At 33.7% G+C, this 13,916-nt stretch overlaps 1 protein-coding gene across 2 annotated transcripts; it reads left to right on the top strand.

The window, feature by feature from the left end:
• Window positions 1-9,977: 9,977 nt before the first annotated feature.
• On the top strand, window positions 9,978-12,587 carry LOC136207198 (reticulon-like protein B12). 2 transcript variants are annotated; one of them, XM_065998504.1, is made up of 5 exons: window positions 9,978-10,115; window positions 10,468-10,587; window positions 10,730-10,910; window positions 11,973-12,184; window positions 12,253-12,587. In XM_065998504.1, the coding sequence occupies exons 2-5, from the start codon at window positions 10,521-10,523 to the stop codon at window positions 12,426-12,428; spliced, it is 636 nt and encodes a 211-aa protein (XP_065854576.1). In that variant the 5' UTR covers window positions 9,978-10,115; window positions 10,468-10,520; the 3' UTR covers window positions 12,429-12,587. The 2 variants fall into 2 exon arrangements, with proteins under 2 accessions (XP_065854576.1, XP_065854575.1); XM_065998503.1 differs by lacking the exon at window positions 9,978-10,115 and having other exon boundaries at window positions 10,211-10,587.
• The last annotated feature ends 1,329 nt before the right edge of the window (window positions 12,588-13,916 follow it).

The following is a 13,916-nucleotide window of genomic DNA, read 5'->3' as shown; positions in this document are numbered from 1 at the left end:
TTATCTTTGTTAAGATAAATCTTGTTCTGTGTTTAGTTACAGGGTAGGATTTTTCATTCTTTCTTGCGTATGCATTTAGCGAGATTCGAACTTGAGTTATCTGTTGCTACAACATTTAGGTAATATACTCAAAGTATATAAAAAAGGTCCAGTTGATAAAAAAAAATTATTTACCATAAGTAAAATCACTTATAGTGCTATCTTTTGATAGTTATAGAGAGAGTTGAACTTGATTTGTTGCATATTTTTTGGAACAAGTCCTTGATTTATTTATGTTTGAAAGAGTTTATCAAAGCCATCTCTGTAGATCTATAAGTTGTAGCTCGGTTGGTAATGGAGATTGAACTTAGGATTACCATTTGCCATACGTAATGCTGTGATTATACTCTAGTAGAAGTTGACAGTCATTTTAGGTGAGTTTTATCTGTCATCATAAACTTGTATACCATTCATAGAACTTTAGTTTATAACAACCAAGTCATTAATTTTTTTTTTTAAACAATGACAATCATTTTATTTAGGTTCAGTTTGGTATTGCTAAGACTAACATAATCTGCTGTGGAGGAAATGTGGTCTGAGGAAAAGTGTTGTGGGAAAAAAATTAATAAAGGTTAAATGTTAGAGCTATTTTAAATTGACAGTGAAAGACTATTTTTGAAATTAAGTTGAAAGTTAGAACTACTTTTGTTCAGATTAGGAGCGTGTTGGATCAATAAATTATAAAAGTTGAATGTTAAGTTGAAGGTTAGAACTACTTTTGTTCAGATTAGGGATGACATTGGGTATGAGTTATGTAAGTTTACTTAGCACTATCGGATCCTAATAGATTTATTCAAACCTTGTGTGAAAGGGTGTGAGATGAATATAAGATCTAAAAAATTACCCATGGTAGATAAGGGATGGGCATGAGATTACCCATCAGCATAAAGTACCTGCTATGTAATTGGATACATAAATTTTATTATCTTGAATGTTGATGAGTGTGGACACCAAATGAAATAAATATATTTTTAGGTGCCGTTTGGTAAGATGTAATGACCTTCGTAATGGAATGGCCATTACATTGAAGGCTCATTACCATGTTTGATTGCATGTTACAATTTCATTGTAATGGAATGAGAAAATATTGAGTTAAATTTTGTTGAAGAAACCTTGTAATCCTCATTACATAGAAAAATGACTTGAATTCTCATTATATTGTCATCTAACCTCTCATTTCTCAAATCTCACCTCTCATTCTTGTCAAAAACGCAAAAAAGTAGAAAAACATGAAAATTGAAAACGAGAAAAATGAAAAAAAAATGAAAAACCGAAAAAATGCGAAAAATGAAAAAAAAAAAAAAAAAGAAAAACCGGAGAAATGAGAAAATAGAAAAACGGTGAAAAATGTTGAAAATGGAAATTAAAAGAAACGATAAAAATATAAAAAAAAAATATGAAAAAGCGAAAAACTATATACTAATTTATTGATTTCGGTTAATCTAATTTTATATTTGATTTCGATTCGATTTTTCACATTTTTCGTTGATTTTAATTATGTAAATAAAATTTTATGATTGCATTTAATTAGAAAAATATAAGTATTGTAATGGTTACTACATTACATCATAATTGTCAACAAAACATGGTAATAGAATCACTATTCCATTCCATTACATTACAACTTTGATTACATTACGACCTTGATTACATTACATTGCATTACGGCATACCAAACAGACCCTTAGTGTGTTTTAATTTCTTAATACTTTGAATGATTTAAAATGTTTGTTAAATTTATGGATACAACAACAACAAAGCCTTAGTCCCGAAATGATTCGGGGTCGGCTAACATGAACCATCATATAAAACCGTGAAATCAAGTCGTGTCAGCGACACAAATTCGCTCCCTCCACTCCGTCCTGTCCACTACCATATTTTCCTCAATTCCCAGTAAACTCATATCACTCTTGATCACCCTCCTCCAAGTTTGCTTAGGTCTTTCCCTACCCCTCACCACTACATCCTTTGCCACTCTTCGGTTCTCCTAACTGGCGCATCAAGCGCTCTACGTCTCACATGGCCAAACCACCTTAGTCGGTTTTCTCTCATTTTATTCTCAATAGATGTGACCCCTAATTTTGTCCTAATTATTTCATTACTCACCCGATCCTTTCTCGTATGACCACACATCCATCTCAACATACGCATCTCCGCCACCGACATCTTATGGATGTGCTAGTGTTTCACTGCCCAACACTCCGTACCATATAACAATGCTGGTCTAATTGCCGTCCGGTAGAATTTTCCCTTCAATCTATTAGGCATGCCGGGGTCACAAAGGAAACCCGTAGCACTCTTCCACTTCGACCAACCAGCTTTAATCCTATGAGCAACATCTCCATCTACTTCTCCATCCGTTTGGATAATAGATCCTAAATACCGGAAGCAATCCGAGGCCTGAACAACTCTCCCATCTAGGGTGATTGTCTCTGCCTCCCTACTCCTATGGCCGCTAAACTTACACTCCAAATATTCTGTCTTACTTCGGCTCAACTTAAAGCCTATTGATTCTAGAGTTTGTCTCCATAGTTCCAACTTCCTCTCCACTCCTTCTTTTGTCTCATCAACCAACACAATATCATCTGCAAACATCATGCACCATGGTATACCATCTTGAAGTGAACTTGTTAGTTCATCCATAACGATGGAAAAAAGAAATGGGCTTAGTGCGGAACCTTGATGCACTCCAATCGTAATAGGAAACTCTTCAGTCTTCCCAACACTAGTACGTACACTCGTGCATGCTCCCTCATACATGTCCTTTAAGATGTCAATATATTTCCGCGAAATGTCTTTCCTTATCAAGGCCCACCAAAGTACTTCCTTTGGTACCTTATCATATGCTTTCTCCAAGTCAATGAAAACCATATGCAAGTCTTTCTTCTTATTTCGATAGTGCTCCATTAATTGTCTCATTAGATGGATGGCTTCCATAGTTGATCTTCCCGGCATAAAGCCAAACTGGTTTTCCGAGATCTTCACCGTCCTCCTTAGCCTTTGTTCGATCACTCGCTCCCAAAGTTTCATAGTGTGACTCATTTTGTTAAATTTTTGTTTTGTTAGGTTTGTAATTTATTTATTTTATGTGTTAATTTTTAATGGATAAGGTTAGTTGCAGGTACCCGTGATTTTAATGGGACGTGTATGAGATTAAAGTGTATACTTGTTAGAGTAATGAGACATGTACATGTAATATTTAAAAAGGGATAAGTTGCAAGAATACCCTTAACGTTTACAGCCGGAAACAATTTGTCCTAACGTTGGCAGCCAAGAGTAATTTTACCCCATAACATTCACAAATTGGGTCATTTTGAGAAATAATTCATCAAACCGTCTTCTCAATCATGAATCTTGTCGTCTATACTTCACATGTGCATCATTTTATCACTAATTAGTAACAGATAATAACATATGATTAGACGTGATTTTTTTAAAATTTTAAAAAATATATCATCTTTTGTACGAGTTGGAAAAAAATATTCATATACTCCACCGAATCTATAAATATTAATCTACAATTCTATTATTAAATCATAAAAAATATAATTTTTTTTAGAACCAATGTAATGTAATTGGTGCAGAATAAAGAACAAAATATCTGTGTATTACAATAATGTCTGAAATGACGCAACTTGCAAATGTTAGAGGTACAATTGCTCTTTGCTGCCAATGTTAGAGGTACCATTTTAAGGATAAAATTGCTCCTCATTGTAAATATTAGGGGTATTTTTACATATTATCTCAATTTAAAAGTAAATAAGAAGAGATTTGAGATTAACATTACTTGTAGGTACTCTACCCACCTCCCAGAGCATCCCTAGTGGAAAAGTTATAAACTTTGCCATTTACTAGTACCACATAGGAGAAGTTAGAGACTAGAAGTAATATCCTATTAGAATGAGTTGTTATTTCAAAAAATATTTATATTAAAACAATAGTATAATTAATGGATATGGACTAAAATAGTAACTTTTCATAAAGTAAAAGTCAAAACTTTTATTGCTAGCATCAAAATGTAGAAATATTTCATTAATTTTGCTTTTTTTTTTTGTGCGCTCTAAAGTAAAGTTTGTAACTTATTTTGATTACAAATAACAACCCCAATAATGGTAGATTCTAACTCTAACGAGGAAAGTTATAACCAAATTTGATGCACTAAACTCTAAAAGTAGATTTTATGACTGCACATTAGAATTGTAAAGAGGTGGTGTATGAAATTAGCACGTCAACTTTAATTAGCACTCCCTTCATTTTTTTAAAAGATATCTTGTAAGAACTTGAAACGTCGGTTAAAAAAGTCATTGGAATGTTTTAAGGGTAAATTTCAGTAGTTTTATTAATTTTCAGATAAAGGATTGTGGTTTACTTTTTGTCAAAACGATGATTGAGGTTTCACACTTTTAATAAAACAAGGACTTTTTGAATTGATACTATTAAAACCATCTTTAACGATCCGAAAATGAAAATTTTCAAGAATTAAAGGTGTTCAATATCATATGTGCTATGGAACTACATTTTTGATGTTCGAAAATCATCTTTTTTTAGAACTTTCTCACTCTAAACATTAACTTTCTCTCTCTTTAGCAAACATCATCTAAATAATCTCAAAATAAAAAAAAATTGAAGAATTAAAGTTGCTTAGAATATTAGTAGTTCTTAAAATATGTCCTTTTTGAAATCGTTAATGGTGATTTTAATAGTATCAATCGAAAAAGTCCTTATTTTATTAAAATTGAAAACCTTAGTCCTTATTTTGAAAAAAAGTAAATCACAGTCTTTAGCTGAAATTTAGTGAACCACAAGGATTTTATTTGAAATTTACCCATGTTTTAATTATAATATTATTTTACTAATATATTCCCACTATAATTTGAATATACCAAAAATTCTATTTGTTTTATTGGACTTAATATATAAGAGTCTATTCAACTTGGCTAAAAAGATAGCTTGACTCCCTAAATTTATAAGATATCTAGTTAGCTCTCTAATTTTTTTTTTCCTAATTTAATCACTTGAATTTGTTTAACCTAATCCAAGTTGTCATGTTGAGCGGGTTAGATTTCACACATATTACTTAAAAAAATATGAATTTTGCAACTAATAAGAGTTAAACCTTGGATTTCAAAATATATTACTTAATGATTATTAACAATAATGTGTATATACAAATACAAATATAAATATAATATTTAAATATTAATGATTATTAAATTTTTTTATTTTTGTTTTATATTTTGATAAATATCATAATTTTTTTATTTAATCTTCTTAATATCAATAAACTATAATTGATGAAACTCTTAGCTTGTTGGTTGAGAGCTTATCTATGATCTCTGAATCACATGAGGTGCAGTGGGTTGTAGGTTTTCTTTTATCTTTAAAGTTTCATTTATTTAATGTAAATGCGTTGTGCACAACTTTAAACTTTAATTGGTATTTAAACTTTAAATATACATAAATAAAATTTAAAAGTCTAATAAATTATATATAATTTAAATTGAATTATTAAATATATAATATTATTTTTTTTTGTAGGGAAAGGAAAAGAAAAGCAAACACACAAACTACAAAACTAACCCGGGATTAGCCTAGGAAAGCTAACCCCAACCAGATCCTCAGAAAATAAGGAAACAAGGAAATCCGGCAGGTGCGAGAAAATTGAGACACACAACATCCTTCCATGGCCTTCTGCAGCAAGGCGATCAGCAACCCTGTTCTGCTCCCTGAAGACATGCTCAACATTGATGGATTCGAAGGAAGAGCATAATCTTTTGATCCCTTTCACTAAATTCTAGTTACCCAAACACAAAGGATTGTTATCCGAGATTAATTTGACTGCTTCAAGGTTATCAGATTCCACAAGAAGTCTTTTCACCTCCAGATTCTTGGCCAGCCTAAGTCCAGAGAAAATCCCTCAGAGCTCAGCCGTAAAGGAAGAACCCACACCTAGGTTATGAGCAAAGCCAGACACCCAGGTACCACCAACGTCTCTCAACACACCACCAGCAGCAATTCTGCCGTTCATCAGACACGAGCCATCAGTATTGAGCTTCACAAACCCTTCTCGAGGTCTACTCCAACCCAAAAGCTGAGTTTCTTTCCTCTAGATAGAACTAGAAAAATTATCCTCTTTGAAGCTTTTGATAATAGTATTAATTTTTTTAGAGAAAAAAGCAAGTAAATTAGGAATGACAGTTGCTCCTTCTCCAAAAATATCAGCATTCCTCCACTGCCAAAGCCGGTGACAGACAACAGCAAAGAGGATAGCACCATGCTTCAGCTCAGGAAACAACAAGCCCCTAACACCATCTTTAAACCAATCATGATCAGAATAAGCCAAGAATTTAGAAAGCAGATGAGTCGGAAGAATTTCCCTCCACAATCTTTCACTCATACCACAATCTCTCAGCACATGGAAAATAGTTTCAGCCTTATCTCTACAACTGCTACAAGTATCAGCCTCCACTAAATGACGTCTTTTCCTTTCCATTCGTAAGCAACCTATCTTTAGCGGCAAGCCACAAGAAACTCCTAATGCGATAGGGAACTTTCAAGGCCTAGATGTTTTTCCAAGCGAAAGAAGGAGGATGATCCAAATTGAGATAGAACGCCTCGAATGCCGACTTACAAGAGTAAGACTCGTTGTTTGTAAGGGACCAACAGTGATTATCCCCATCTTCCTCTTTACTACTAATTTTAACATCCTGAATCTTCAGGAGAGTCTCCAGATCAAGGAAAGCCTCAAATCTCGACCAAATCCAATCCCCCTTCGAGTCCACCACATCAGAGATTTTCCAATTCTGAATCTCCAGAGGCGGCGGAGAAATACACACCTCTAATAAAGGCCTCTTCCCCAGCCAGTTGTCATTCCAAAAGCTAATGGTTCTTCCATTGCCCACCGACTAACCAATCCCAGAGCAAAACTCAGTGAAAATGGCATTCACCCCTTTCCAAAGGAAGGAACAATTAAGCACTCTCTCTTTAGGGCCCCCAAAAATCTTATCCTTTCTGCATTTCCCACACAAAAGCCGAACCCAAAGAGCCGACGGGGATTGCCACATTCTCCAATGAAGTTTCATTAAAAGAACTTTATTATTATCCCTGGATTGTCTAATACCTAACCCCCCATCTTTTTGAGCTGGCAAACATCTTTCCACGAAACCAGATGAACTTTCTTCCCCTCCTCAGAGTTCCCCCACAGGAAGCGACGATTGATTTTATCAAGGCCATTAAGAACAGGCTCCGGAAGCTTGCAAGCTTGCATTAAGTGATTAGGAGCCGCACAATTCACCGATTGGATCAAAGTAAGACGCCCCGCAAGAGAAAGGGAATTGGCTTTCCAATTAGCACAATTGTCATTGGCCTTATCGAAGATCTCTTTAAAAAAAAGCTTTTGAAACTCTATCACTATGAAGAGGGACCCCCCAGATAGTTACCAAAAGCCTTGGTAAGAGGAATACCGGAAATCTCACTCATTTTCTTACAAACCCTTTGGTCCATATTCTTAGAGCACAACATCATAGATTTTTGGATATTGAGCTTTTGACCAGAGGCAGAACAAAAATTAGTAAGAATATTCATAATCACACCAATTTGATCCTCACTACCTTCAACAAAGATCATCACATCATCAGTGAAGAACAAATGAGTGACCGGGGGACAAAATTTATTAATAGACACCGGATGCAGCTTCCCATTGTTAACAGCATCTTGGATAAGATGAGTTAGCCTCTCCATAGCAATAACAAATAAGAACTGGCTCATAGGGTCTCCTTGACGGATACCCCGGGAAGGAGTAAACTCCTCAGACAAATCACCATTAATCACAACTTGAAAGACATGAGAAGAAATACAAGCCTCAATTAATTTCCTCCAACTATCCGGAATCCCCGCTTTCTCCAAACTATCAAGAAGAAAACTCCAGTTAATCCGATCATAAGCTTTCTCAAGATCCAGCTTTAGAGCCACAATACCCCGCTTGCCCTTTTTGACCTTCATCGAGTGAACCATCTCTTGAGCTATAACAATATTGTCCATCATCTGTCTTCCCGGGACAAAACTGCCTTGATTCTGGCTAATAATCTCCGGGAGAATACATCGCAGTCTTAGCAACGATTTTGGTAACCACTTTATAAATCATATTACAAAGACTAATGGGTCTCATCTGTAAGAAGGAGGAAGGTTTCTCCACTTTAGGAATCAGAACCAGAATGGTTTTATTCACAAGTCTAATATCCCCAGAACCTGCAAAAACCCCTTTTATGAAATTATAAACTCCCTCCTTAACAGTATCCCAATGTTTATGAAAAAAGCCAGCCGGAAGCCCATCAGCCCCAGGAGCTTTAGTAGCACCAATGCTAAACACAGCCTGGCTAATCTCTTTCTGATTAATAGGGTGAAAAGCTTCAATAGTTTTATCCTCACAAACCGTTGGGAACGTAGCACTAGACCGAGCTCCATCCAAGACCACCTGGTCTTCTTTGAATAACTCTTTGTAGAAATTGAGGGTCAAGAGACGGATTTCCTCATCCTCATAAACCCAATTACCATCAGAATCTTTGATAGCATCAATCTGATTCTTCTGCCTTCTGATAACAGTCAAAAGATGGAAATATCTTGTATTACTATCGCCATCTTTAATCCAATTCTTCCTTGATTTCTGAAACCAAAGTAACTCCTCTTGTCTCAGCATAACTTCCAACTCATTCTAGAGGGATCTCAAGAGGCAACTCAAACTATGATCAAACCTGATATCCAAAATACGTTGGATGCCTTCCGTCCTTCTCAGAATTTTCTACTTTCTCCTAATAATATGGCCAAAGATGTTCTTATTCCAACTCCCCACATTTCTTCTAAAACCTTTCGCGGCCAGTAAGACCTTAGAGTGGGGTTTCCAATTATTCTGAACAAATTTCTTGAACTCAGGGTGAGACTCCCAAGCCACAAGATACCATTATAATATTATTTTATTATTTATATGTAAATAATATCAATAACGATAATAACTATCTAGTTTAAAATTTATAGATTTTTTATTTTATTTTTAGATATATTGAATTCTATTAAATTTTATTGAATTTTATTTAATTTTGGGAGTACAAAATAAGTGGATATTTATTTAGTTTATTCCCATACGATGTATTTATCTTTAATAAATTTTATTTAGACTATTAAAATAATTAATTTATTTTTAATATATATTTTTAAATTTGTACGTTTTATGTAAAAATTCTCACTTTTTAATTTTTATGGATTAAAAAATTGTTTGTATTAATATCAAACTCCTCTGCTACAATAAGTAGAGTAAACTTGAAAAAAATATTTTAAAAAATATAGGGTCAAATACATGAATATCATAAATAAATCATATCACCAAAATTAATTTTTAATATATCATTATTTTCTATACATTATGATTTTACACCATAATTTAAAAATTCTAGACCCCAATTCATAAATTATAAATGCTAGAAAATATATTCTAGACTCAGTTTGACATAATTCAAAATTATTACTTGACATAATTATAAATAGTCTTTTAAAAGTAAATTTATATGTAAATTTTCCAAAAATATATGAAGACGAGGAATGTGATTTAATGGGCCAAGCCCATCAAGACATCCATGTTTTTAGAGTAAATTGATAAATTATTTATAAATGTCTCATTCTCTTAAATAAATTTATTAAAATGTCAAATCTGTTGGATTTTTTTTAAACTGTTTATTTCTTATAAGTGATTGAAAATTTGATAAAAACAAAATTAAAGTTAGAATAGTATGATATATGATAAAATATATAAAAATGATTTTTATAAATATAAATATAAATTAAAATCTAATTTTTGACCTAATTTCCTTAAGTTTTTCTATATCTAAAGACAGGCCCATCAAACACCAAACCCATGATGCTTGATGAGTCCAAAGGGCACAAGAGGCTGAACATCTGGGTTCGTTAATGGTAAAAGGGGCCAATTCCTCTTTATCTCCCACTATTTCAGCTTTCAACCTTTGGCACTTGACTCTCGGGTGTATTCAGGGGACACTCCGGCGCAGGTGGCATCCGACGATAGCACGGTGAGACCGAAATCTCAATTCTCCATTATATATTATGAGTAATACAAATGTATTTTCGTATTCATTTTTAGAAGAAAACGGACAAGAGTTGAAAAGTAAGAAAAAGCTATGGGCGGTTTTGACGCTTTTGTGCTGGAACTTGACACCACCATTACCATTACCATTACCATTCACCAACTCCATCTTTTTAATATTCATCTTTCTTCAGTATATCAATGTCTACTTGAGATAAATAAAAAAGTTTTTCTATATATTCACAGTTACAAACCTGATTTTTCTTTTCCTTTATATTTTTGTAACATCTTCCATCATTTTCACCCTTCTTTTTCTTCTTTTCTTGGTGGGTTCTTAGAGATCTGAAGTGGGTTCATCTCAAAATTTTGTTCTTTGAATTATTCTATCTACATGGGCACATCTGATCGACTGTTTAACAGACAAAGAAGTCTTCATGAGATTTTTGGAGGAGGCTTTAGTAAGTAAAAACTCAATCTTTCTTTTACTCTTTGCAATTTTATGGATTCGTTTCCTCCTTGTCTTTTGATCTTCATTTTGATTTGATTGAGTAATTGATCTATTAATGGAGGTTTTTGGGGGATTTATGTTGTGTTGAACAGTTGCAGATGTGATTCTGTGGAGGCAAAAGAATGTTACTTCTGGGATTTTAACAGTAACTGTAGCTTTTTGGATTGTGTTTGAGAGATCAGGGTACACTCTCTTGTCACTTGTTTCTAGTGTTCTTCTCCTCCTCCTTGCCATTCTCTTTTTCTGGGCCAAATCTGCTGCTATTCTCAATAGGTAATTTCTCAATTGTTCTGACGATGCATTTGCAAATTAAGCAACTTTAGATGAATTTTAAGTATGTTTCATATCACAAACAACACCATGTTTCCTTCTTTCCTTGCCCTTTTTAACTAATCTTACATTTTGGTAATATCATTTCACATTTCATGATTAACATCTCTTTGTTTCAGCAGTGTTCACATGAACCTGCTTCAATGAGTTATTGACCCTCTGAACTTGCTTAAAATGAGATGCGCTTCAGGTTGTTCTACTTTGCTTTACCTAGTAGGAGTTGGGGGGTTAATCATGTCACTTTAAACGAGTTCAGGGGTTTATAAGACTTCTTCAAAGTTCATGGGCGCAATCGGATTATTTGGCCAAATGCAGGAGGTCCTGATGTTTTTATTTGGTTTAAGAAGATTAGGTTTTTGAACATGTTTCCACTCTATACATAAACTCACTAAATATTTCCATTATTCAACAAATAATGCTCACATTTGAGGCATTGACTTGTAAAATGAAATCATAAACTTTTCTGATTGATCAACCTTTGAGGGCTTGAAGCCAATTAAGGTTGTGCGCTTTCTAATCCCTTAGGTTAGGCCTTTAATTTGATTCCATAATGTATGTAATAAATGGCAATCAAGAAGAGGTGTCTGATCAACTTCGAACCCGACTAATCATATTCATTTAGCAAAGAAAACCTGGAGGGCTTAGATTGATGCTTGAAGTATAAGGTTGTGTGGTTTCTAGTCCCTTAGGTTAAGCCTTTAGTTTGATTCCATAATGTATGTAGTAGACGACAATCCAGAAGACGTCTGAACAACTTCGAACCTGATTACTCATATTCGTTTAGCAAAGAAAGCCTTGAGGGCTTAGGTTGATGCTTAAAGCCAATTAAGGTTATGTTGTTTATAGTCACTTAAGTTAAGCCTTTAGTCTGATTCCGTAATGTATGTAGTAGACGACGATCCAGAAGGTGTCCAATCAACTTCGAACCCGATTAATCATATTCATTTACGAAAGAAAACCTTTAATGCTTAAATTGATATTTTCACGTTTCTAATGATCGATCAGGGCTCCTCCACCCTTGCCACAACTGCATCTATCAGAAGAAATGGTGAATGAAATTGCAGAGTTAATCCGAAATCGAGTGAATGCATTTCTATCAGTTTCACAGGATATCGCCTTGGGGAAGGATTCGAAGTTGTTCGTTGAAGTAGCTGGATATCTGTTGCTGTTATCAATTGTTGGTGGCTTAACTGATATTGTCACTTTAACTTACTCCAGTAAGTTGCACATCTCTTGCTTACAGTTAACTTAAAAAGAATGAAAATGAACTAAGTTTTTGTGGCAGGTGTTGTGATCATACTTACGGTTCCAGCGGTGTACGAGAGGTATGAAAATTTGATAGATGAATGTGTGAAGATGGTGTGGAAGAAATCAGAGCAATTGTATGTGAAAATAGATGTTGAATGTATAGGAAGAATCAGGAAATGGAGTGCTGCTTTGGAGAAGCATAAACTAAGCTAGTTTCTTTCTTTCTTTCTTTCTCTCTTTCACTTTTGTTTTGCAAACTGCTGACCTGAGGAGTGTTGAGTGATTGCTGCTTCTTTTTTCCTTCTTTTCCCATTTTGGCATCAGCAGAGAAATGTATAGGAACTGTTCAGTTTTTAATGTCCGTTTGGTTCTCATTTTTGTATTTATTTATTTATTTTTCAGTCCAAACGGTGGAATATGAGTTTTTGTGTAGGAATAAGAAATATCTGGTGATCGATATTTCGGAAAGAAATCAAGCTAACTTCTACCAGCAACAAAAGTAAAGAAGTAATAGTAACAAATGCCAGATTTGAACAACTCAAACATGTACTTAGGTGCATTTGGTCGTTCATTTTCATGCTTCTGTTTGTCTTTTCACTTCAAAATGGAGAGTTTTAAGTGTTTGATTAGTGACCTTCTGTTTGCCTTTTACACTTGAAATGCAGCCTTTTGCAAAAGCATAGAATCTGCTTTTTGGAAAAACAGCTTTTTCCATCAGCAATAACAAACAGTAGGTAAAACAATCAGGTCCTTAATCATTTTTCGAGTATGAAAATACTGACAAATCAAGTAATTATTAACAGATTTTTCAAAACATTATTGGGGGATTTTATTAGGACTTAGTTACATGTTTATGTTTGTATCAAACTCTCTGTATATATATGCGATTTTTTTTTTCTTTTATTAAGTTAGTAGTATACTTAGATGCTAAATTGTTTGTTTGTTTTTTTTTTATTTGATTTCTATTGTATAGATTTTAACTTTAAAAAAAGAATATAACATATAACATAAATTCACGTCGGACCAGACGGAGTTTGAATTTTTTAAGTAAATCACAAGTCCAATTCATTTTATGTACGGATTTATACAAGTTTGGATCGGGCTGAGTTAAACAATAAATAAGTATGTCTGAACCCAGCCATGAAGAGTGTGTTTGGGCACACAATGGACCAATAAACATGTCTATTGAAGCAAGAGAAATGACTTGTTATAATTGTAATAGGTAGGTAAATTGCACTCATGATCCTTTAATTTTCATTATGACTCGTGAATTTTACACTTTACCAATATTATGACCTTTTTTTACTATTGACCAAGTCAAAATGACCAATAAAAATTTCTAGATGGAAAAATCCAAGAATTAAAATTGTTTAAAACCATATTTTCGATTTTCTAATCACCAGTTTCGGTCTATTCCAAACAATGATTTTCTCTCTTATAACCAAACAACACCTAAATTATCTCAAAACCAAAAAGTTCAAAAGAGTGATCATCTTCATCAGGATGGATGATTATCTATTATTGAAGTGATCATCTTCATCAACCGTACAAGAGATCATTTTGCTACTAAAGTGCAAAGTTTATAGATTATAATGTTATATTTTGAAATTAAGAGGTCATAATGAAAGTAAAAAGTAAACTTGAAGGACCATGGATGTAAGTTGCCTAATTTTCATGTCTAGTACAAACAAGAAAAAAGAA

This window comes from Euphorbia lathyris, chromosome 9 (assembly GCF_963576675.1).
Source record: "Euphorbia lathyris chromosome 9, ddEupLath1.1, whole genome shotgun sequence".
In the NCBI taxonomy this organism is placed as follows: Eukaryota; Viridiplantae; Streptophyta; class Magnoliopsida; order Malpighiales; family Euphorbiaceae; genus Euphorbia; species Euphorbia lathyris.
This window is presented reverse-complemented; position numbering and strand designations above follow the sequence as displayed.

Bases quoted from the DNA above. Each gene is read 5' to 3' on its own strand.
- LOC136207198 (XM_065998504.1), top strand. From the start codon at position 10,521: ATGGGCACATCTGATCGACTGTTTAACAGACAAAGAAGTCTTCATGAG. The intron at 10,911-11,972 runs GTAATTTCTCAA...ATGATCGATCAG, and splicing joins TCTGCTGCTATTCTCAATAG to GGCTCCTCCACCCTTGCCAC. The intron at 12,185-12,252 runs GTAAGTTGCACA...TTTTTGTGGCAG, and splicing joins TGTCACTTTAACTTACTCCA to GTGTTGTGATCATACTTACG.